Source organism: Cupressus sempervirens, chromosome 9, assembly GCF_028749045.1.
Source record: "Cupressus sempervirens isolate cs-2001-9-10 chromosome 9, ASM2874904v1, whole genome shotgun sequence".
Classification (NCBI taxonomy): domain Eukaryota; kingdom Viridiplantae; phylum Streptophyta; class Pinopsida; order Cupressales; family Cupressaceae; genus Cupressus; species Cupressus sempervirens.
In genome coordinates this window covers 743,272,471-743,295,994 of record NC_143126.1, presented here as the reverse complement: position 1 = coordinate 743,295,994, position 23,524 = coordinate 743,272,471, and the positions used below count along the sequence as shown (strand labels likewise).

The following is a 23,524-nucleotide window of genomic DNA, read 5'->3' as shown; positions in this document are numbered from 1 at the left end:
ACAATTTTCCTTCAATTACCCCGAATTGACATTTTTTAGGATTCAAAGAGATTCCAAATTCAAGGGCCCTTACGAAGATCTTCTCTAAGTGCTTACAATGGTCTTCTACTTTCTTTGAATAAATAGTAAGGTCATCTTGGTAGACAACCATGATTAAGTCGATCAATCCATCGAAAGCAACATCCATTGCCCTTTGAAAGGTAGCCCCCGCATTTGTTAACCCAAAAGGCATCCTAGCATAGACATAGGTACCCCAAGGTGTGGTAAAAGCAGTCTTATATTGTTCGGATTCTTTTACTTTGACTTGATTATAACCTGAGAATCCTTCCATCATAGATAATAATTCATTACCAGTTACCTTTTGTAATAAAATCTCCATGTTAGGTAACGCATAATTGTCCTTAAGGGAAGATATATTCAAATTTCTAAAATCTATACATAACTGTATATCTCCATTCTTTTTTGTCACTGGGACTAAATTCGAAACCCATGTAAAATGCCTTATAGGTTTTATAATTCCGGTGTCTCTTAATTTGATGAGTTCATCTTTCATTTTATGAGCTAATGTTGGATTTATAGGACATTGCCTTTGTCTAAATGGTTTGGTATCAGATTTCAAAGGTATTTCATGCTGAAACAAATCTTCCCTATACGCTTTAAGCTCATCATAGCTCCAAGCAAAGACGTGTCTATATTTTGTTAATAAAGTAATTAGGTCGGCCCTTATTTTTTATGACAATTTCCTCCCTATGTAGACCTTTTTGGGAGAACTCTCACTTCTCAAATTTATTTTCTCAATTTCATTTTGAATCTTGGTAGACTTGCTATTTTTTGGACTTTCCCTTTCGTCAAAGATTTGTTCTAAAGCAACTTGACCTTTTGGTATTTTATTGGTTTTTAATTGCATTATTTCCTTTCCAAACAATGTTTCCTTACCGTCTTCTTCTTCTATATACCCATTCCAATCAATAAACTGATTTTCATAATCTTCCTGGCAAATCAAAAATTTAATGATATCATTATCGTCCTCAAAAACTTGCCAGTTTTGAACATTGTCTTGTACAGAAGGCCTATTTTTCACTTCAACTTGAATAACTTCATCAAATGGGATATCCATTTGCCTAATAGCCATATTAGCCATTATATCAGCTAGGTAATTGGTTGATCTATCGACCCATTTGATTGAAAAGGCATCAAAGAATTCTATTAAATCCCAAACATAATTCCGATATTGTTTTAATCTCGGGTTCCTAGTTGAAAATTTATGCCTAATTTGCGAAACAATTAAATTTGAATCCCCTAAAATAGCGAGCATTTTAATCTTGTATGTTTTTGCAATTCCAAGACCAATGATTAATGCCTCATACTCAACAATATTATTAGTGCATTCAAAGTTTAGTTAAAAAGAAAATTTGAAAGTCTTACCTGACGGTGAAACAAAAATAACGCGAGCCCCATTTCCTTCCTTACTACATGCGCCATCAAAAAACATTTGCCAAATATCATTACAATTTTCTTTTACATAAATTGAAATTGGATCAACAATCTTAGAAGTAGGTTTGGTTATGCTTACTTGGAAGTTGTCCATGTCCGAATGGCAAAAGTTAACCTCGGGATCCGAAATGTAATTTTCAACCAAGTAGTATGACTGGGGTTCCCTTTCGATTCATATTTCCTTGCCTCCCATAGGTATGGTTGCATAAGACATATCTAACTGCACATGACCTCCAACCAAAATTGACTATTGCCTAGATAACAACATACCATAACTTGCTGATATTTCAACTACTGTAATTTCAGTTCTATATGATATTTGCGGAAATGATGGAAAACGAAATTCAAAATTTTTAATTATTCCAACTACAGGTACAGATCTGGTATCCATGGAATAACATTTTTCAAAAGGGGTATCAACTTTAAGTCTTATTTCCTTCATAACATCAGCAGAAATAATATTTACCGCTGCACCAGAATCAATCATACAATTTTTTACCAATTTATTGTTTATCAACAATGTTAAATAGAACGGGTCTACTTGATTTGTCCTCTTATTTAATGTTGTTCCTAGATACACAATAGGTGTTTCTTCATTATTTTTAACATCATCCTTATTGTTAATATCTTGCACACTAGACAATATCTTCACAGTTTTATGCCTGTAATCAGAAAATTTCATCATATCCATTAGAGGCACAGTAATCTTTAACTGAGATAAAGCATGTCTCATAAAACTATGACAATCAGATATTTTCTTACCATTAATTTGCACAACTAGTTGCTTGGTAATTTTATAAGTTTGATTACCTTCCTTTTGTTTGGTTTGAGCTTCATTTTCAGGCCTCTTAGATGCTTCAATCTGCTGCTGATTCCTAACAAATATACCAGCAGGAGTCCCCTGATCAGCATTACTTTTTTTATTCCTTCTTTGATATGTATGTTTAGCGTGCTCAACTGCTGCAATAGTATAAGCTCTTCTTTCTTTTGGTGTTAATCTATGAAAAGTAGGATTATCTTCTTCATCTGAAAAGACTTGTTGAGTACATTGCTGCTGGTTAGAGCCTCTGTAATAATAATCAGCATTTTGATCTTCATCCCCAGAGTCATCTTCATCTCTTCCCCATATTGGTTCAGATGATATTGTTTTGACTACGGGTTGTTCCTCACTTTCCTGATTTCTTTCTTCAAAAATAGCTTGTGCAATAATACAATGATTAGGATCGTGGGGCAGCCTGCACGCATCACACCATGGGCCATCATCAACAATATTCACTTTCTTCAAAGGATTAGGTGTATCTTTAGCATGAGTTGGTTTCTCTGGTTTTCCATCCTTCCAGTTCGTGTTGTAAGGCATATCATGTAATCTTACTCTGTCATTTCTATTAAAGGGTGGCCTCTCATTTCTACTTTGTTTGACTTTTATCTCTTTTAACATGTCCATTTTTTCTTTCAGTTCGTCCTTCTTAGGATTTTTTGGATTATACAGTTTTGGATCATCCCTCTTATTAACTCTTCCTGCTGCCATCCTATCATTTTCAATGGTCATGGCAACTTTGAAAGCTTGGGGCAGCGAAGAAGGTCTATGAGATCTTATTTCATAGTGAGTTTTGCTATCAAAGGCACTTAAATAAAAATCAATCAAGAATGAATCTACAAGCCTAGTTTGTCTTGGAATTCTGTTGAGGACTTTATTAAACCTTTTGTTGAACTTTGACACTGATTCATTTGAGTTCTTCTTAATGCTAGTCAATTCATGTGACGCGAAAGATGTATCAGTGTGATCCCCGAATTGCTCAATAAATTGATTTGCGAAATTACACCAGCCAAAAATTGATCTATCTGGCAAACTTCTATACCATTCCGCAGTGTCATCAGTTAATGATTGAACAATTTCATAAACACATCTTCATGTTCTTTTTCAAAATCTTCAATCACATTTTTTAGGTTGATAACATGTCTTTCAGCTGATTCAGTTCCATTTCCTGAAAATTTTGGGATGGCATTCCTCAAATCATTTGAAATAGGATTCGGATATCCTTGAATCCCATTGAAATCAAGTTGCCTATAGCGTTCAATTGTCATTGGTTGCCGTATCACTTGATTTCTATTGCCTTGATTTTGAGCTACATATCTTTGAATGTTTTGATTATTGTTATTCTGATTTGCCCCATATGGCTGTCTAGTATTTCCACTATTTTGCTGAATTCCTCTATTATTTTGTCCATTGTTCCATGCTCGCTGATTATTATATCTATTAAAATTGTTATCTTGATTTCTCTCTCTTCTATTCTCATAGAGCGGATTATCATGACTAGTAGCATATTGCGCCTCCAAATTCTTTCTGTGGGGTGGGTTATACCTAGGCGGAGTATTATGCTCTGATTTTTCTTCCCTCCATCTATCTGATCTTTCTTCATTAGACGGTTTAAGCGGGGAGATATTAAGGTCTTTTGACATTCCTATTTTTGCTAGGATATCATCTGGCTGCATTTTCAATGCTTTTGCTAATATTGCGCTATTTCCATTCGTGGTTTCAGCCATTTTCTTTATTATCATGCCCCACTACATTATTTGTTCTTGTTCATCATCATCCTCTATGCGATTTATTTCACATTGAGGCTCCTCACCAATCCTAGGAATATGAAAGAATGGGTTTTCTTCTTCCTTTTCCGGGCTATTATGGCTTGATTCACAAACTTCAGATTGTTTATTAGCTCTTTCTTGAAAATTTCTATGCCTTATATAAAACATCTTTGCCTTTTGATTTTTACCTTTCTTATTCTTTGGCTTTTTCTCAAAAGTGAGTTGTGCAAGTCTTTTGGCTGGGGGTTTACCAATCTTCTACCCCACATACACTTGCAAAATTAAACAAATGCTGATCCAAATATACAATAGAGTCGCCAATTTTCTTTTAAACAGAAAGAAATAAAAATTTGGGTTCTTTATCCAGCGGAGTTTTATGCCAATAATTTTAAAAACAATTTTCTGAAAATAAGAAAAGAGATCTCCTTTTAGTTGCTGATTTTATGTGAATTAGATAAAATGAAAAAATAAGCCAAGATTTTAAGACTTTTGAGCACAGCTTTAAAATTTTTAGAAAAGATTTGTGAATTTTATTACAATGATGATTAAAAATCTGAATGTTGGAATCTAAAAATTATAAACAACAAATAAAAGCAAAAGAAAACTTTATAATGTATCTATATCTGATTGAAAGAAAACAAAATCAGAAATCTCACCTCTAAGCTTATGCCTAAATGAAACTCTAAACTGGTCCTGGAGTAAGTAATCCTTACTTGCGACTTCCCCAACAGAGTCGCCAATCTGTTGGTTATCAAAATCACAGATTAGAAACCTACGAGCTTTGCCCGCTCAATCTTGGGTATCTAACTGATTTTGGCCAACGTGACAGGATCAAATCTTACGCGCTTTAGGTTCCGCTAGACAAAGGCCTGTTTACCCAAATCCAAAATTCGGATGCAAGATGTATTATAGCAGATTAAAGAAAACAAATTCCTCAATTGGCAAGTATCAAGGAAATGTGCTGAATTATTTATCTTCAAACTTCAATTACTTTATTTAAGATGTTATATGTTGCTGAAAAGAAAAAGATTTAAAACAAATTACTGTTATGAATATAATCTAATTTTCTTCACAAGAAAAGAGTTAATAGACTGCCAGTGCATAAGTCTAAGGATTTATGAACAGATTAATGATCAGTGTCAAATCTAAATGGGTAATAGAGTCAAAAGTATATTCTTTACATACAACCTAATGCTATTAATGATATTATATATGTTAATAACTTGATTATTGCAATGCCATGAATTGATTCACTTATGCATATTCAGATCAGTCTGTAATAATTTAACCTTTAATCTGGATAAAATAGCTACAAATAAAGGAAAGATCATATATCCCATAATATTTGTATTGATCAAATCTGGATAGGTGAACAATTCAATGCACTAATTGAAATAACAAATTATAAACATACAATCATCAAAATCATAAGGGACAAGACATATACTTTCCAACCCTAAAACAAAATAAGTCCTTACTGATTTGATGCAGTAATAATTCGTATTGAAGACTCTCAGAAATTGCTGGAGCTCTATCCAATAAGAACCAACCACAGGCAATCTTAAAATTAAGTTCAATAAGTCTCAGCCTTTATCCGCTTTGCTCAATATTTCAACCCTTTCTTATTGAAGACATTGAAAAATGTGTACTTTAGTGTATGAAAGAAAATCTTGATAATATATGCTATCTTCAAAAATTATTCTCTCCTTATTGGTTTTCAAGCTCTTATATTTATAGAAAATGGAGAGTTGCGTTCTCAACCATTGCACTCTTAAGAAATAACTAACCAATGTTTAATGCTTTTAATGCAATTTTAAAGAAACAAATACTACTGAGTTACTCTATGTATCTTCATCCGCACACCCTTTGCGTTCACCATTTGAATATTAAATTATCGATTCATGATGTCGGATTTCTTTGGTGCTTGCACAGAATTGATCATCCCGTAAAGGCCACTTCAGATTGATCCTTCCGCTCATATTCCTTTTGAAGATTATTTGAAGACATCATCCTTCCTACGGGAAAGCTTATCGCATCTTCTCCATTCTTTGAATGGCCTTTTATTCAAATTGCAAAAGCTTGGATTTGATGGGTATTATATTTATCATCTTCATCAATCCGACGCCTTCAGTTTGGACTATCTGCTCCCTTGAGACTTCTCTGCCCGCGCCTTCCTTGGATCGACACTTTCCCTGTTTCAGACGGCTCCTTTATCCAAACGCACACTTGCCACAGACATACAGAGCTCCATAAGTAGGTATATAGATAATAATTTTATGGAAAACTTATCAAAAAGGTCCAGTGGAAGCTGCTTGGAACCCTGAGCGTTGCCGATGAAAATTAAACAGCCAATCGCTATAGAATATTATCTGGGCTGCGAACTCCCTATGGCCAGAGACTCGCGAATGCGAAAAAGGTTAAAAATATCATCTGATGCTGGAGTCTGAGGACATCTGCAACTTTGAAACAATGCCATCGCTACTTATACGGTCTTCTTTCCACCAGTCTGCACATAGAGCCTTATAATTGAAACTGGAGGTTGGGGAAGATTGATGCCCATTTCAATTCAATATTTTCTGAAGAATTATCTTTATCATTCATCATAGTGATTTTAACTAGTGCAAGTAGTGTTCTTGCATCCCTTCTTGACCAGGTAAGAACAACACAGATGACCCGAGCTAAGAGATCAAGCTACTAAAAAGAAAAAATTCCTGCTGTTGTTCAGATGTGACCCTTCATTGATCACATACTGTGAATGAAGTTTCATTGTCATAAGAAATGTATAGAAGCTCTCTGAACAACACTACTAAGAACATTAAAGCTATCTCTTGTAGCCCTCTGAAGCAGTTCAGCTTTGAAGGGAAAACACAGTATGGCCTTTTGAGATCTGCAATGCATTTGGGAATTGTGGATATATAGAGGCATGTAACTGAAGACAACATAAAAAATTTCGTTTATGATGGTAACATAAGTTCACAAACTTTTGAATCACATCAGTAATCTATATAAAGTACCTCTGCTCAATAACAGAAAAACTTGTGCCCAACTTAAGATCCACTTCTTTTACTAACGGAAGATATTTGGATTCTTCCTGGCTTTCATCACCTGTATCAAGTATCAGTTTACAGGAAGATGGATGCAAAAATCCCACTGTGGATATGTGACTACATCCTTTGAAATATACTGCATTGCTAAGTTTAGCCTGAATGTTCTTTCCATTTTTCCTGCTAAGGTTCTCAATATTATGTTCAAAAACAATCTCTCAAATCTGATTGCATTAATCAGTTCTGGAAGCAACAACGGGAAATGATGTTGGTTATCATGTAAGAGGTTCATCCTAACTCCACTCTTTCAAATGCCAGTCTTTTATTGTATGAAATAACAAAATATTCCTTTAGTGATACACTCTTCAACTGTAACTAACTTGAATCTGATACATGGGATTCTGACAGGTAGACTAGTTGATATGTTCAATCACCATCTAATGCCTTCCCAGCATATCTCATCCTCCAAAATCAAAATATTGCCTTTATATATGCTGCTACCAAAACACATAATTGCTCGATTAATCCTAATTGTGAATCAACAAAAGAATATATAATTGCATTTTGATGAATGCATCCACCACTGATTTTCTTGAGAAATGAATGATGACTTCAACTTCCTCCACATTATTATTTATTCCCAAGATCTTCACGGAAAATTTAGTTGCAAAATTTTGGAGCTTCATCACGAGGATCACAATAATAGGCTAATCTCTCAAACTCTGAAATTGGAAGAAATGGGGACATTAGAGTCCTCCCTCCCTAAATTGCTTGTCCCCAAGCAATCCCGGAGCAAAATGATCACAAACCACTTGAATCCCAAGGGTAGAACTGCGTACTATCCCTATTGTGTAGAAGCAACTCTTGTAGCACCAGTACCCAAATAACTGACGTCAACATCCGAATCATCTGAAAACCGACTCTAACCACTAAGGAAGGCAACAATACATCAGAACTCAACCCAATTGAAATACTACCTCTATCCACATTTGAGTCCCTATCAAACTAACACTCATACCCAACTACACTGTGGAGATGGTAACAACTATAGATACGTAAAAGACTGATATCAATTCCAACCTCTACTAAACTATCCAGGGTATGTAGATACTACAAGCCGTCTAACTTGCAGCTATCAATCTCATTTGCAAAGGATGGTACTAACCCATCCCATAATAGATGGTATAAAACTGGAACCAACCCACACCAACGTGAAACCAAATCCTCTACCTGTGGGTCAAAAGAACAGTGTTGAGCACTTTTCACAGTGTAATGTTGATAAAAACTCCTAATCTTTGTCAAGGGCTCATCAATATCAGTCTCAGAATTAAAAGATGGCTCCAATCTCTAATTCTGAACTACCAGTCGGGTAGGATCCTAGGCAATCCTCTCAACGAACCCAACGTCGAAATCCTTGTGGGGAAGCATAGTAGACAGAGTCTACAATCTTTCCCACCAACATCTAAATAGCACGAGAGCCTCAGATGGGAGTACCCTCACACACTATATGATTTCTCCCACACATCCGAACTCTCCAAAAGATACTCCATGAAAGACTCTGTATATTAGAAAATATATGTGGCAACATCAACCTACTCCCTTGCAACCCACAGTTGATCCCTTTGAAAATGTGGCACCGCAAACTATCCAATGCTATCAACTTTGAGATGAAGAAATAGATTCACTTCTAGTAGAAGGAAGCAAATCATCATGAAAGTTGTAATCCACTGATACTATTACCTCATATGTACCTATTGCACCCATATCCTGGACAGATGTGTCAACCATATCATCACATCCCTCATCCCCAAACATGGAAGCAAACTCAACACCAACCACAATATGTAATTGAGTAGGGTCTGGGGCTGATGTCAATTGTATCCACTCTAACTCTATAGTAACCTCATCCAACTGTGATTGTGACTCTAAAGAGCCAACTGAGTATACGAAAGAGAGTCCACATTCACCTCAAGCTCCTAGGTGAGCTCAACCACCTCCTCTTTCCCTAAAAACATCTCATAACAGGTGCTACCCTTCTCCAGAAGGTAATCCCTGTGAGCAACTGATTGAGAGAAACTATGTTTAAATATCCTAACAGCCTCTCGAAGCACATGAACCTCTGCTAGAGAAAGACTACTATCATTGTGCTCATCTGACATAGGAGCACCCCAACCGGATGTATCTAGCATCTGACGAATAGCATCATAATGCTCAAGAGCTGAAGAAATGTCACTATCACTCACCTTCAGCTGACAAGTCACATGATGCCTTTGTAACCCCTGATTTCTATGCAAGCTCTTTGTCTTACTAACTACAATAGGATAGAAAACTAAATTAGAACTTCCCACCACAGGATCGCTCATATGTTGCTATCATCATCACACAACTTTGCATCCAAGATACAACTACTATGTACCTCAACGAACTCATCACAAGAAATGGAAGCTCTCGCATGTCTCAACTTCCACATCAATAGTAAGATCTTGTAAACGTCAATGCTGGACCCATCCAAAACCTCCTCGGATTCATCACCTAATATTTGACAAGAGGTGTCATACCCAGTACAACTCATAGCATCATCAAATGGATCGTTAGATGTGTCCATACTATCTACATCCACATCTTCCAAGAAAGCCTCAACTGCTAACACTTGACTCTGCACACATGACTCAATGTCAAGTTGTGAATCAATAATACTAGAATATGAACCCACATCTATTGACTCTGTTGTAACACCCAGATCACCAACATCATAGCTGGGTGACTCCATATATACCTTGGTCTCACCTAAGGAAGCAACTACCTCCTGCACTGGAGCAACACTATGATAAATGACATCTACTGATCTTTGTAAAATGAGTCCATCATCAACGTTGCAGATAAGACTAGCAGGTGTTGTACTAAATATAAGTATATCTACATCATGGACACCTATCGGGGAAAACTCAAGCTTCCTTCTTGCCGACATTTTAAAGGTGGAAGCATATAACTCACCGCCCTCTCAACCGTCTCTGAATTCGACAAGCTCTCTGCAATCCTCTATTGTTGAAGCTTAAGATTTTCTATACTCTCTCTTAAGGATGTTAATTTTTTGCTATTTTCGTCACTATTCTGCTAGCTCCCGTAACTACTAGACCTCATGTATCTATCCATAGCTAGAAACAAGAGCGTTGATCACTTCAAATGCAATAACAAATTTGAAAATAAAATAAATTTCCTACCCCACAGGATAGCAGGAAACTGCTCTAATACAATAACCCTCAATAGGTGATAGCTTAATTAAACATCAATTTTTCTTCAAACATTAATGGTTTGACATTTTGTCAAACACTTTGCATGAAATCTCTATCTCGCTGTCTTTTATCTTTAGATTACTTCCGCTTGCTTGTAATGGTTCAAATTTAGTTTAGATGCATGCAAATAGTTATTAGATATCCAAACAAAAAAGCTGAAGTACAAATGCAATCTTTTTTGACCATTCAGATACATACATGTGATTTCAGCCTGTGAAATGTGCATCTACAGCCAGTAGACGTTTTTACAAACACTTGGCATGCAATCTAATGATTAAAACACATAGCTACAACTCTCATGAAACTTGTAGGTGACTGTTGTAGATATCAAATTGTACCAGATTTGTATGAGGAACAACGTACAACAGTATGCTCCCTCCAACTTAAGGCAGATCACAATTAGCATGTAATAGACGCTGCCCCAATAATGAAAACATCAAACTCCAAACGAAAATGCATGTTTGCAACTTATAATTTCTATCGCCAAACCCTTTTGAATTAGACCAATTCACTTGCAAACATCAGCTTCTCTTGCACAACTAATGCAATTAAGAAAACAAATGAAATTGCTATACTTCAGCAGCAATTCGCACTACCAATTTCAGGCAATCTTCCACTATACTTCAGCAATGGATAACAAATTCTCCAAACAAATCCTTATACTTCAACAAGGGCACAAACTTCAGAACCTTAGAAAGCCACGAAGGCAACAAAATCAAATAAATATTCAAGCGTTCTTTTCTCAATGAAATGAGCTCATATTTATAATGCCTTTGTTGGCAAAAGTTTGCAAAAGAACTCAACTTTTGAAATTGTGAAAGTTTTTCAAAAGAACTCAACTCTTGAAACTTTCCAACGTAACTCTTTTCGCAACATTTAATACTTGGCTTAGGCATAATATTAATGAAATAAATGGCCCCTTCCAATGATGGCTAAACCCTCAACTTAAGTGATATTATAAAGTTAAATTATAACTTTATAATAAGTTAAATTATAACTTTATAATAAGTCATTTAATGATTTAATAATAATTTGGCCATTAAAAATATTATAACTCGCAAAATACTCATCATTTAAATATGTCGTTTGAAATAAGAGTCACACCTATTATTTCTCCATGCAACCAAATGCACTTGCCGAAAATAAAAAAGGTCCATCTTAATCAACACCCAACTTACCACAAATAGTAAGTACACAAACCTAAGCCCAAATGAAGTTCAATCTGAGCCAAACGAAGACCAACTTGTAACTTACTGAATTGTGGAGAAGATACGACCCTCTTAAGCCAAGCCACTGCCTCAAAAGACCCTCTATCCACAATAATTTGCCTACAAGAATCACAATAATAGGCTAATCTCTCTAACTTTGATATTGGCAAAAATGGGAACATTACATACAGTGAAGGGAAGGAGGTCGTATGGTGTAGGCAAGATAGGGGAGCATATACTGATAGGAAGAACCTGATGTGGCAAGTGTGAATGTGTACGCTATGAAGGTATGTGAAGAGGCTGTAAGGGGTATTGAAGAGGCCTTGAATTGTTCAATGTGTCGAGGAAGGTCGTATGGTCCTTGTAGAGGGCAGTACAATGTTCTTCAAATTCACCAATGTTAAGTCCTCCAGAAATGAATTAACAACTTTAAAGGAAATTGTACAAAGAGACATGAGAATATACTAAGATAATCATAGATATATATATTCCAAACCAAAAATGGTGTTCGAGATACAATGGACAGAATAGGGTGAGGGTTGATTCCCACCGAAACTGCAAGAGCCAAGTAGGGAAGATCTCTCACTTCCAAAATGGCAAACAATACAGAAGTCCAATAGGAATTCGCATACAATAAAATAATCCAAATTGCATGTCCTACTACTACCTACATGTCATGCTTAAATACCCTTCTGAGGAACTCCCAAGGGTTTACAAAGATAGCCAATGGAAACATTTACAAAAACAATTAAATTAAAATAGGTCTGAGATATACTAAATCAATCGATCCCATAAACAATGTTTTGATTATTTATTTATTTTATGATAGGAACATTTCTCGATTCAATGTTTGTCGACATAGATCTTTTGTTGATTATGTGCCCTTTGTAAGTTTTCCTTCAAGAATCTCAGGATGTCTTGCCCTTCCTAAAACCAGTCCTTCACCCAAGGTGAGCAACTGTCACCTAGGACCATGTCGATAAATGAAAGTTCATACCCGTTGACCATGTCAATAAATCAAAAGCCTGAATCTTACCCATTTTTGTTGCCTCTTGTTTAGATCCCGTTGCTCCAGAAAATATGTCAAACTATTATGATCAGTTCGGACGACAAACTTGGCACGCACCAAATATTGTCAAAACTTGGTTAGTGCATGCACGATGGCCAACATCTCTGTCATAATGGAATATAGGTGCTCATTTTGTGTAAGCTTTCGACTCTCATTGGTTATAGGGTGTCTATCTTGCATTAATATTGCACTAGTGCCCTCTCCGGAGGCGTCACACTCCATAATGAATGGTTGAGTGAAGTTAAGTAAGGCGAAAACCAGGCAAGTGCTCATACCTCCTTATACCTCCTTTTCACATTTGCCTTAGCCTCATACTGTGTATTCATCTTTATGATGTGCTTCCTCACCTCATGGATGTTCTTCAAATGTTCAAGAAAATTTTCTACTTCAGCACTACTTATCTCTCCTTTATCCAATTGCCTCAATTCGGAAGCATTTCTGGGACTACTCTCATATACAATCTGGAATGATGATTTACCAGTACTCCTATTGACAAAATTATTATATGCAAATTCTGCCTGTGATAAAATCAGATCCCATCCTTTTGGCTTGTCTCCAAACAAACATCTCAGCAAGTTTTCCAAACTGCGATTCACAACATCTGTCTATCCATCAGTCTATGATGATGTGATGAACTGAACTTCAAATCTCTCTTCAACTTTTTCCACAATGTACATCAGAAATACCCAACAAATTTGGTATCTCGATCTGAAACTGTACTCTTTGGTAGGCTATGTAGTTGCACCACTTCTCTGAAAAACAATTTTTCTACATGAACAACATCACTACTCTTCTTGTAGGAAATAAAATGTGCCATCTTTGAAAACCTATCAACCACCACAAAAATAGAATCATACCCGCATTGAGTCCTTGGTAATCCAAGAACAAAATCCATGTTGACATCCTCCCATGGGTTCTCTGGTACAGGTAATGGCTGATACAATCGTGTATTCTACTTCACTCCTTTCACCATCTGACATACTCTACAACTCTGTACAAACTTCTTCACATCGTGCTGCAATTGTGGCCAGTAATAATTCTCAGCAACCAAAGCTATGGTTTTAGCCCTACCAAATGTCTAGCCAATCCCCCACTATGCTTTTCCTTGATGAGATTCTCTCTTATTGGACTTCTAGGAATGCACAATTGGCTTCCTTTGAACAACATACTATCCTAGATCATGAAATCCAACCACCTTGTCCTATCAAGTGTAATAGGTTCTGTACAAGCTTTCCACGCTTCACCAAAATCAGGATCATTTGGATACAAAGTATTGAGTTCCTTGAACCCAACCACCTCTATTTGCATTTCTATCAGCAAAAGTTGTCTTCTACTAAGAGCATTTGCAACTTTGTTAGACTTCCCACTCCTTTGTTTCAAATTAAATGTATAACTCTGCAAAAACTCAACCCACTTTAAATGCCTTTGGTTCAATTTTCCTTGACTATTCAAATATTGCAAAGCTTGATGATCAGTATACAAAACAAACTCCTTAGGAAGAAGATAGTGTCTCCACTTCAATGCTTGAACTATAGCATAAAATTCTTGATCATAAACAGAATATTTTCTTTTTGCATCATTCAACTTCTCACTGAAATAAGCAACAGGTCTACCTTCTTGGCTCAAAACAGCTCTTATTGTAGTACCACTAGCATCACAGTCTACTTGAAACACCTTGTTAAAATTAGGAAGTGCTAAAATAGGCTGCTTAGTAACTTTTTGTTTCAACAAATTAAAACTCTTATCTGCTCCTACGGTCCACTTAAACTCTTTCCTATCCCCTCTCATTGTTTCAGTCAAGGGTCCACAAATATAGCTAAAACTTCTTATGACCTTTCTGTAAAATGTAGCCAGTCCATGAAAAGATCTTACCGCTGTTGCACTCCTTGGAGTAGGCCATTCAAGGATAGCCTTCACTTTTTTTGGATCCATTTTCAGACCTTTTGCTTAGACTACAAATCCCAGGTACACCAACTCCTTTACAAAACTACACTTCTTCAAGTTTATCAGCAATTTTTCTTCCCTCAACTTATCAAACAACTTGCGAATATGGATCAAATGCTCCTCCAATGTCTTACTAAAGATCAATATATCATCTCGGTAAACAATGACAAACTTACCCATAAATTCCTTTTGTACCTCATTCATGAGCCTCATGAAAGTGCTCAGTGCATTGGTCAGCCCGAAAGGCATGACTAACCACTCATACAGTCCTTCCCTTGTCTTGAAAGCAGTCTTCCACTCATCACCTTCTCTGATACAAATCTGATGGTATCCACTCTTCAAATCTATCTTCATGAAATACTCAGCTCCACTCAAACAGTCCATAATATCATCCATCCTTGGCAATGAAATCTATACTTGATTGTGATCTTGTTGATAGCGCGAGAATCTGTGCACATCCTCCATTCTCCATTCTTCTTTGGTGCTAATACTGCTGGTACAACACATGGACTTAGAGTCTCTCGAATCAACCCCTTCTGCAACAACTCATGAATTTGTTTGTTCAACTCTTTACTTTCTGCTAGTGTCATTTTTTGCACTACTTTGTTTGGCAAATTGGCTCTTGGAACCAAATCCATCTAGTCACTGGTCTTCCTCATTGGGGGCAATCCATCAGGTACATTATTTGATACAATATCAAAAAATTCTCCCAACATATCTGCAACTTCTATAGGTACCTCCTCTACTTCTTTACTATCTTTTGGAATTATAGCAAAACACACATGCTAACGCTTTATACCTTTGAGAAACTCTTTTCCATCAACAAGACATATTCTGGCAGCACTACATACATTTTCTTCTTTATCCTTCAATGGTTTCAATTTATGTTTCACTCCATCCTTGGTCAGAGTGTAGGTATTTGCTCGCCCATCATGTAAAACATGCCTATCAAACTACCACGGCCTACCCAACAACATATGACATATGTCCATAGGTATGATATCACATAGTACCTGATCCTGGTAGCTTCCAATCTTGAACTTCACTGAACGCTGCTGATTGACTATAATCTTGTGGTCATCTTGCACCCAAGCAATACGGTATGGACAGAGGTGTTTCTATCTCTTCAGCTTCAACTTGGTGACCATCATTTCTGACACCAAATTGTCAGTACTTCCACCATCAATAATCACATCACAACATTTATCTCCACATCGGCACCTTGTGCGAAACAAACTCTTTTGATTAGGTTCATTTTCACCACTCAGCTGGACTCTTCTATTAACTAGGACTTCTCTTTCAACATCTTCAGAATGTAAAGATCTGGCCTCTTCATCAACATGTGCAACTCTAGTTGGGCCTTTGGTTATTTGATTGTCCTTCCTTGGCGTTGGGTACATTCAAATGCTCTATGCCCTTCCTCTCCACAATGAATACATTTCCCACAGAAGCCTCCTCTTCCAAATCCTTATCCTCTACCTTTTCCTCTTTGATCTCTGTTGTTTTGATCATGGAAACGATTGGAATTGTTTCCCCTTTGGTTCTAATTGCTACTTCCAACCTCATCCTTGTTCTTCTAATCATCATTATAGCCTCCATAAGATCATCCACCACATCTTCCACTACGACCTCTTCCACTATTCTTATTGTCAAACATCTTACTCAGTTTCTCCTCAACTCTTAGGGCAAACTGGTATGCCTCCTCAATACTGTTCATTCAAACTAGACTCAGCTCGTCCTAAATGCTTGGCCTTAACCCATTAAGATAACGGGTGACTTTCTCCATATCAGCTTCTGCATGGTTGGTTCTAATGAGAATTTGGTAGAACTCTTCGGTATACTCTTGAACAGACTTTCCCGCTTGCTTCATTCCTTACATCTTCAGTAGATCAAGCTCATAATCCATAGGAATGAATTGTCACTTCAGTTAGCTATCATCCAATCCCATTTGGTGATTTTGTCCTTTCCTTTTCTATTTCACTCCAACTGAACCTCTTGCCACCAGATCTTTGCATGTCCCTTCAGTTTTTCCTTGGCAAACTTGACCCTATCTGAATCCTCAATATCTTCATACTCAAAGTACTCCTCCAGTTCATTGATCGAATTGATCAGCTCTTCTAGGTTAAGTTTTCCTGAAAATGTGGGAACCTCAAACTTAGGTGTTTTTCCAATCTTGGAGATGGCCTGAAAAAGCCTCTTCCTCTGGGTTTAGAACTGCCTCTGCTCTAGCATTTTCTTCTACTCCGTCCTCATCCTTGCTTTCATCTCTCACAGGAAGACTTAGTCCTCTTCACATCTGTCCTTCCAATGCTTGCATTTGCTTTTGGAGGGATTAGAAACCCTTAGGTGTAACATCTACAGCTCTTCCGCTACGCTCTCTTCATGGAGGCATTTTTACACTTCCCCTGAAACCCTAGTGCAAACTGCCTCACAATCGGAGATCTGTCTACACACTCAGCCCAAACCACGGTCCTGGTGCAAACTGCCTCACAATTGGTGATCTGTTCACACACTCAAGAACTCTAGCGCTGATACCATTTGATGAAGGGTGCTCCCCTTAAAACCATAAACTTATAACAGAAACAAAGAAACAACAGCCAATGCAAGAAAAAAATATGGATTTTTTATTTGTGCCGCACATGCGGAATTATAGAATTCTCAAGTACAATATGCTAACCCACATGGGCGCCTTCATTACAATAATCTGCAAGACAAGCTGCGAACTATCACCCAGAGCTCTCTAGACAATGTTCGGGCCTTTCTTAAATAGGCAATTTTATGCCACCCGAGAAGGTTCTAGACATTGAAACTTAATGCCTAGGGCTGACAGACCCTAACAATACATATAGAGTTGGCCAAATACATCTTTGACAATTATTCTAGATATTTCGAGTAGCCCAACAATAGAAGGCCATAACTCATGAACCGTTGCTCCGATTGGCTATTATAACCACTTTTTGAAAACGCTAGCTCATGATCTACAAGCTCAAAATCGTGCTGGTGCCCTTCCGTCAAGTTTTTAGACCTCATCGAAGCACTCTAAGGCCTCCAACGATGAGCCTAAAGATTTTTCTGCAAATTTTTCTATCGAAAATCCGCAATAACTTCTCTAATACTAATGCTTGAGCAATGAGATTTTTATGGTAGGCTTACAATTATAAAACGAACCTTCCAATAGAAAATGAGAACATTCCAAGCTCATATGACAAACTTACTAAAAATAGCAAGTTCCCATAAATAGTAACCACCCTGTCTACTAGTCCTTATTAAAATAGAAAAGTTTGAAATACAAAGATTTTTGAGGTGATGCAAGATTGCTCTTACACCTAGGATGCTCCTACATCATGATCCTAACATTTTTGTTTGCAGGCTCAAGAAAGCTCTCTATGGGCTTAAGCAAGCTCCAAGGGCCTAGTATGAAAGAATCGATAAGTCACCAGCTTAGGATTCTCCAAGAATGAAGTGGATCCAAATTTATATTATAAAAGAGATAAAGATGATATGGTAATTTTGATACTGTATGTTGATAATTTACTAATAACAGGTGATGATCATCTTATAGATCAATGCAAGAAAGATCTAACTAGAGAATTCAAGATGAAAGATTTGGGACTCCTTCATTACTTCCTAGGACTGGAAGTATGGCAGAATTCTAACAGTATTATACTTAATCAAAGGAAGTATACATCAGAGATTTTGAAGAGATTTGGAATGTGGAATTGCAAGTCTATGTCTTCTCCAATGGAAACTAATCTACATAAACTTAAAGCAGCAGCGAAATCACCTTCCATAGATTCTACTCTCTACAAGCAGATGATTGGGTCCCTTATGTACGTAGTAAATACAAGACCTAATATCTGCTATGTTGTTAATGCCTTAAGCCAGTTTATGTGTGAGCCAAAGGAGATTCACCTAGTTCCAATTAAACACGTTATGAGATACTTACAAGGCACTCTTAATTTTGGACTCAAATACGAGAAGGTTGGCTTAGATTTACATGGATTCACTAACTCAGATTGGGGTGGAAGTGTCAAAAACAAGAAAAGTACTTCAGGATGTTGTTTCAGTTTAGAATCAGCAATGATATATTGGATATGCAGAAAGCCGTCTTTAGTAGCTAAAAGCTCCACAAAATCCAAATACATTGCAGTAGCAATGGCCTCTCAAGAAGCAGTTTGACTAAGGAAGTTACTTGTGGGATTATTTGGGCAAGCCATGGATCCTACGATTATTCATTGTGATAATCACAGTTCCATCAAGCTTTCAGTGGATCAAGTTTTTTATGATAGGTCCAAACATATTGAAATTCCTTACCATTATGTAAGAGATATGGTAGATAGGAATTCTATAAAACTAGAATACATTTGCACTGCAAATCAAACAACAAACATACTCACCAAACCTCTATCTAGAGTGAAGATAGACCACTTCAAATATGGTTTAATTGTAATCCATTTGTATTCTTTAAATTATTAATAAAATAATTTTACTTGTCAGGCTACTGACTGTTACGGGCTCCACTACTTGTATTCATTATTTCAGAGGTGACGATCTCTGAGATAATGAACACTTGTATAAAAGACATTATGAGAGATGACGATCTCTTAGATAATGTGCTAACTAGTAGAGTTCTATTGTAAGATCTAGATGAGTTCAAGATCATATTGTGATATAGACATTGCTATGTCTATAAGTCACAATTTGGATAAGGGAAGAATTTCAATATTCTCCATGTTTTATTCTGTGTTCTGGTAGATCTTAACCCAGGATCATGTTGTGATATAGGAATACTAGTATCTATGAATCACAACTTGGATAAATGAAGAACTTAGTTATTGTTCAAATTTATCTTGTATATCGTATTCTTTGCCGTACTGTTATCACTAGTATCAGTGATTTGTCATATCAACAGGTTTAGTAATATGACATGGTATCATGTGTTCTATGATATTACATGTTAAGAAGATTCAGTTAGATATAGAGTATCAATTTTTGCTTGTTCATGTTTATTGATGTTGCTAGATATGATATCTCTTAGTATGATTATCAAGTTAAGAGGGAGTGTTAAATCTATAACTTATAATCTTACTGATTTGGTTACAGATCAGTCTGATCTGTTCTTAACTAACTTAGAGTAATCCAAATGTCTTTACACTTTCCTCTTAGAGATTTCGGCATCTTTACTTAGGATGAGTTTGAAGTTAACTAAATTCAATTTGTGTTAAGTTATTTCTAAACTAAAAGTCGTCGGCTTCCAAATTGGTTAAAGATTGTTTGGAAGGGACATGTCCCTTGAAAGGACATGTCCCTAGGTCTCTCTACATATAGTGGGTATTGTTGAAGTTTAAGGACACAAAATACAAAAAGTCTGCTCCTTAATCAATACTGCCTACCTACGATTTGCAGAAGTAAAATAAAAAATTCTGAAGTAGATTTCAAATTCAATTGAAGGCAATAATCTGAAGTTATTCACAGCAAGCTATAAGGAGATAAAGAAGGTAGAATCCAGTCTATATTCAGTCAAAAGAATTTGCTGAAACTTTACACCTTCCACTGGGATTGCACTTTTTAACAAAGAGCTCAAACAGATCTATATCGCACTTCTTATAAGAATATGACTTTTCAAGGAAACATTCGCAATTCTTGTCTGTGGATAAAACAATAAAATTTGTCTTTCCCTTATTTTGTCATTTTCTGCTGTTTGACTTTTCTAATTTTGTCTTACGTATTTATCCATTTTTCTGTTGTTATTTACTGCTGTGTATACTTCTGCTTGGTGCATTCTATATAGATACAAATATTGTGTCTATTATTATGTCTACACTCTGTAGAGTTCATCCTTTGTATTTGTCACTGTATATTACGTTCTGATATGATCAACCTTCACACTATATTCAGAATCCAATCGTTGTTGTTCTCTGTGTATTGCCAACAGGAACTACTTAAATTCATTCTTCTTCCGTACTGATGACACTTTGACCTGCTATGTTTTACCACTCTCTATCAGGCTTCTCCAATATCAAACTTTGTCTTCTTATATGCTGACTGACTGTATAATATATAAACTCCTTATTGGTTCCTTGAGTTGCTTGACATTATTGCTGTTGACTATGGTAGACTTTCATGCTGTTATAACTGGTTGTACCTTACTTATATCATGCATTGCTACCTTAATCAGACACTGCTGAGTATATCCATTTCTAAATAAAGATATCTTTAGCTAGATCTATATAAACACAAAGAGTTCAATTGCTATCTTCAATTTTCCTTTGACATTGATAATCCTGATACTTGTAATTTTGTTCATTCTCTTGAGATCCTTTGACATTAATGACAATACTTCCATCAGTATGGCGGTTCTGGACACGAGAAAGCATATTTATGAGTCCAAATATTGGCATTTTTTACTGGACTGGATTACTTTTGGATTGGTTGGGAGACTTGATCCTTTGGCATGCCTCTCTTTTTAATTCATGAGGGAGCTATCCATACATGGTTAGTTGTTCTTATGCTTTTAGAATATATGTATATATATAAATGGATAATCTATAATATTTTCTCTACACAAATAGTGTAGATATGTAATGAAGTGAAATGAATACACTTACGCTTTAGCATCAACAACTAAAATACTCTTTTCATTATCAATTTTATATTCTACCAACCAGATGGCCTTAGTAAATTAGAATTCTCCTAAAAACTTCAGGGTATTATCATGCTAATGAGTGAGGCAGTTGATCTAAATCAACATACCCAATCCAAGCTCTTGAATTTTTTTCAGATAGGCCATCCTTCTACCATTATCTGATTTATTTTTTCATTGTAAATTGCTTAAACAAGGATTACTTGAAACCTACATTGTCTATTGACATGAAGCACATGAACGGTAAATTTGTTTGAATTATCATTTATACGACAATAGATTGCTTCCAAATAATGATTTCTTCTGAGGTACCTGAAAGATGAATTTCTTGAGTTTATGACTTGATTATACAGAAAAAGATGGTGGAAGCAATAGCACATCTCAGAAAAATTGCAGAATTTGAAGAGCCAGCAGAGCCTAAGTATAAACTTGATTATTATAAAGGATTGGTCCTTTTATCCAGGTGTGAAATTAATGTTCACATATACAGTAAATTTAAATGTCATTATGTTCACATGCTATTAAGGCACATGAATATGATCTTGTGTAACTCTAAACTTTGTTCTCTCTTGCTATCTTAGCATTTTATTTAACGATGGCAAAAAAGATGAAGCTGCGAAGTATTTACGAATAGCGAAAAAGTATGATCCTTCAGTGAACATTTATTTGGAAGAATGTGAAGAAACTGCGGACAGTGAACAAGGTAAGTTTTGTTGAGCTAACTTTTATAGGAGAAAAACTCAAATTTGAAGTCATTTGACAGTTTTTTGAAAAATTACAGAACAACTCAAGGATTATATCTTATGCAGGTCAATAGCTGCCCTATGATAGTACTGCATTTGTATACAAATCAATCCCGTACATTTTGGATCTGGTCGTGGATTTTTCGATATTCAATGATATGGGTTGTCTAACAGAATATATGATATTGTATGGCACCCCACCAGATTTACTTATCGCAAAATCTGTGATGTTTGAGATCTGTGAATTATGGACCATCTCCATGACTATCTTTGTATAACTGTAATTAGTGGGTACTTTGTTGACTTAGTCAACTGTCAGAAATAATTCTGACAAATCATCTAATAATTGCATAAAGAAAACCAATGCAGCTGATCGGAGTAGTAATTGCACACTCCATTATGCTATGTGGTAACAGAGAAATAAATGTGGTCATACAAGACCATTGTAACTATCTGTGGGAGGGATGTAAAGGTTCCATTAATGTAGTTTTAGTGATAACGATTGGGTCTTGCAAATAACTTTGTAGGAGTATTCATTCTTGTGGAATCTGAATTGTTGTCGAAGGATGTGCAAGGCTTCTTCACAAGGTTGTAATACAATGCACTTTGATATTTTCCGATCTTCTATACACTTACTTTGTTCAAATTATCTCATCAAATAAGCTTATTAAAGCAAGAGTATAGAAACACAGATAATCTTGAATTTTCAAGGACATTTTTTTGGCAGAGATTGGTATTTATATGTATTTTTATTCTGCCTTCTTGTAATTCATTCTGCAAATCAGTCGTGGAAAATTTGTCACATGTGAAAATAATAATAGTCAAACATATCCTAATAACAATATACTAAAATGATGAGCAGGAATTGGAGTAGCTCTGGAATTTCAGATTTCAGCGTTGCAGAGAGGTTGGCGATGACAATGACCCAGGCAGATCCTTGGGCGTTTGGCTTGGGCAGTTTGATGCTATTGGTGCTTTTATCACCTTGGGTTCTCTAGAGGTGGCAGGGGTTGAGAGGAGTTTGGTTTCCCTCTGTGCGGATTTAACTCCTTTGTGTGCTTGTGTTGGAAATGTTCTTGTCTTGTTTTGTGTGGGAATGCCAACTTGCTTTCCCTCGTTTGGGCTCGCTTGGCCTATTTGGTGGTTTTTGGTGTTTTGTTAATGGTTTGTGTTTCGTTGGGAAAGAGGGCTTGTCTTCTACAGTCTCCCCTTTCACTATTCTATGTGCCCTGGCCCATTGTCAATTATGGGTGTTGCTTGTTTTCTACTCTGCCTTGGTTCGAAAACCTTTGGCAATATCTATTGGAAAGCCCTTGATCCTTTGCTTGACATGACTCACTAGTGGATAGTGATTTGGGGCTGCACAACCTGTGTATGCCCTCTTATCTGTGTGTGGGAGCTTCTGGGTTTTGTGTGATATTGTTTCCTTTCAGAGCGACGAAGCTTTTCCTGAGATGGTCTTTGCCTCCACTTGGCGAGGGAGTTTTTCCTGAGATGGTC

General features: G+C 36.3%; 1 protein-coding gene across 3 annotated transcripts in view; it reads left to right on the top strand.

Annotated features, from left to right (window-relative positions):
- Window positions 1-22,670, top strand: part of LOC149540847 (ALBINO3-like protein 2, chloroplastic) — a 288,924-nt gene extending 266,254 nt beyond the window's left edge. For all 3 annotated transcript variants that reach the window (XM_089801913.1, XM_089801912.1, XM_089801911.1), the window contains 3 exons: window positions 21,635-21,744; window positions 21,863-21,984; window positions 22,091-22,670. In XM_089801913.1, the coding sequence (XP_089658039.1) occupies window positions 21,635-21,744; window positions 21,863-21,984; window positions 22,091-22,098 (240 nt within the window). In that variant the 3' untranslated portion in view covers window positions 22,099-22,670. The remainder of the gene's footprint in view (window positions 1-21,634; window positions 21,745-21,862; window positions 21,985-22,090) is intronic.
- The last annotated feature ends 854 nt before the right edge of the window (window positions 22,671-23,524 follow it).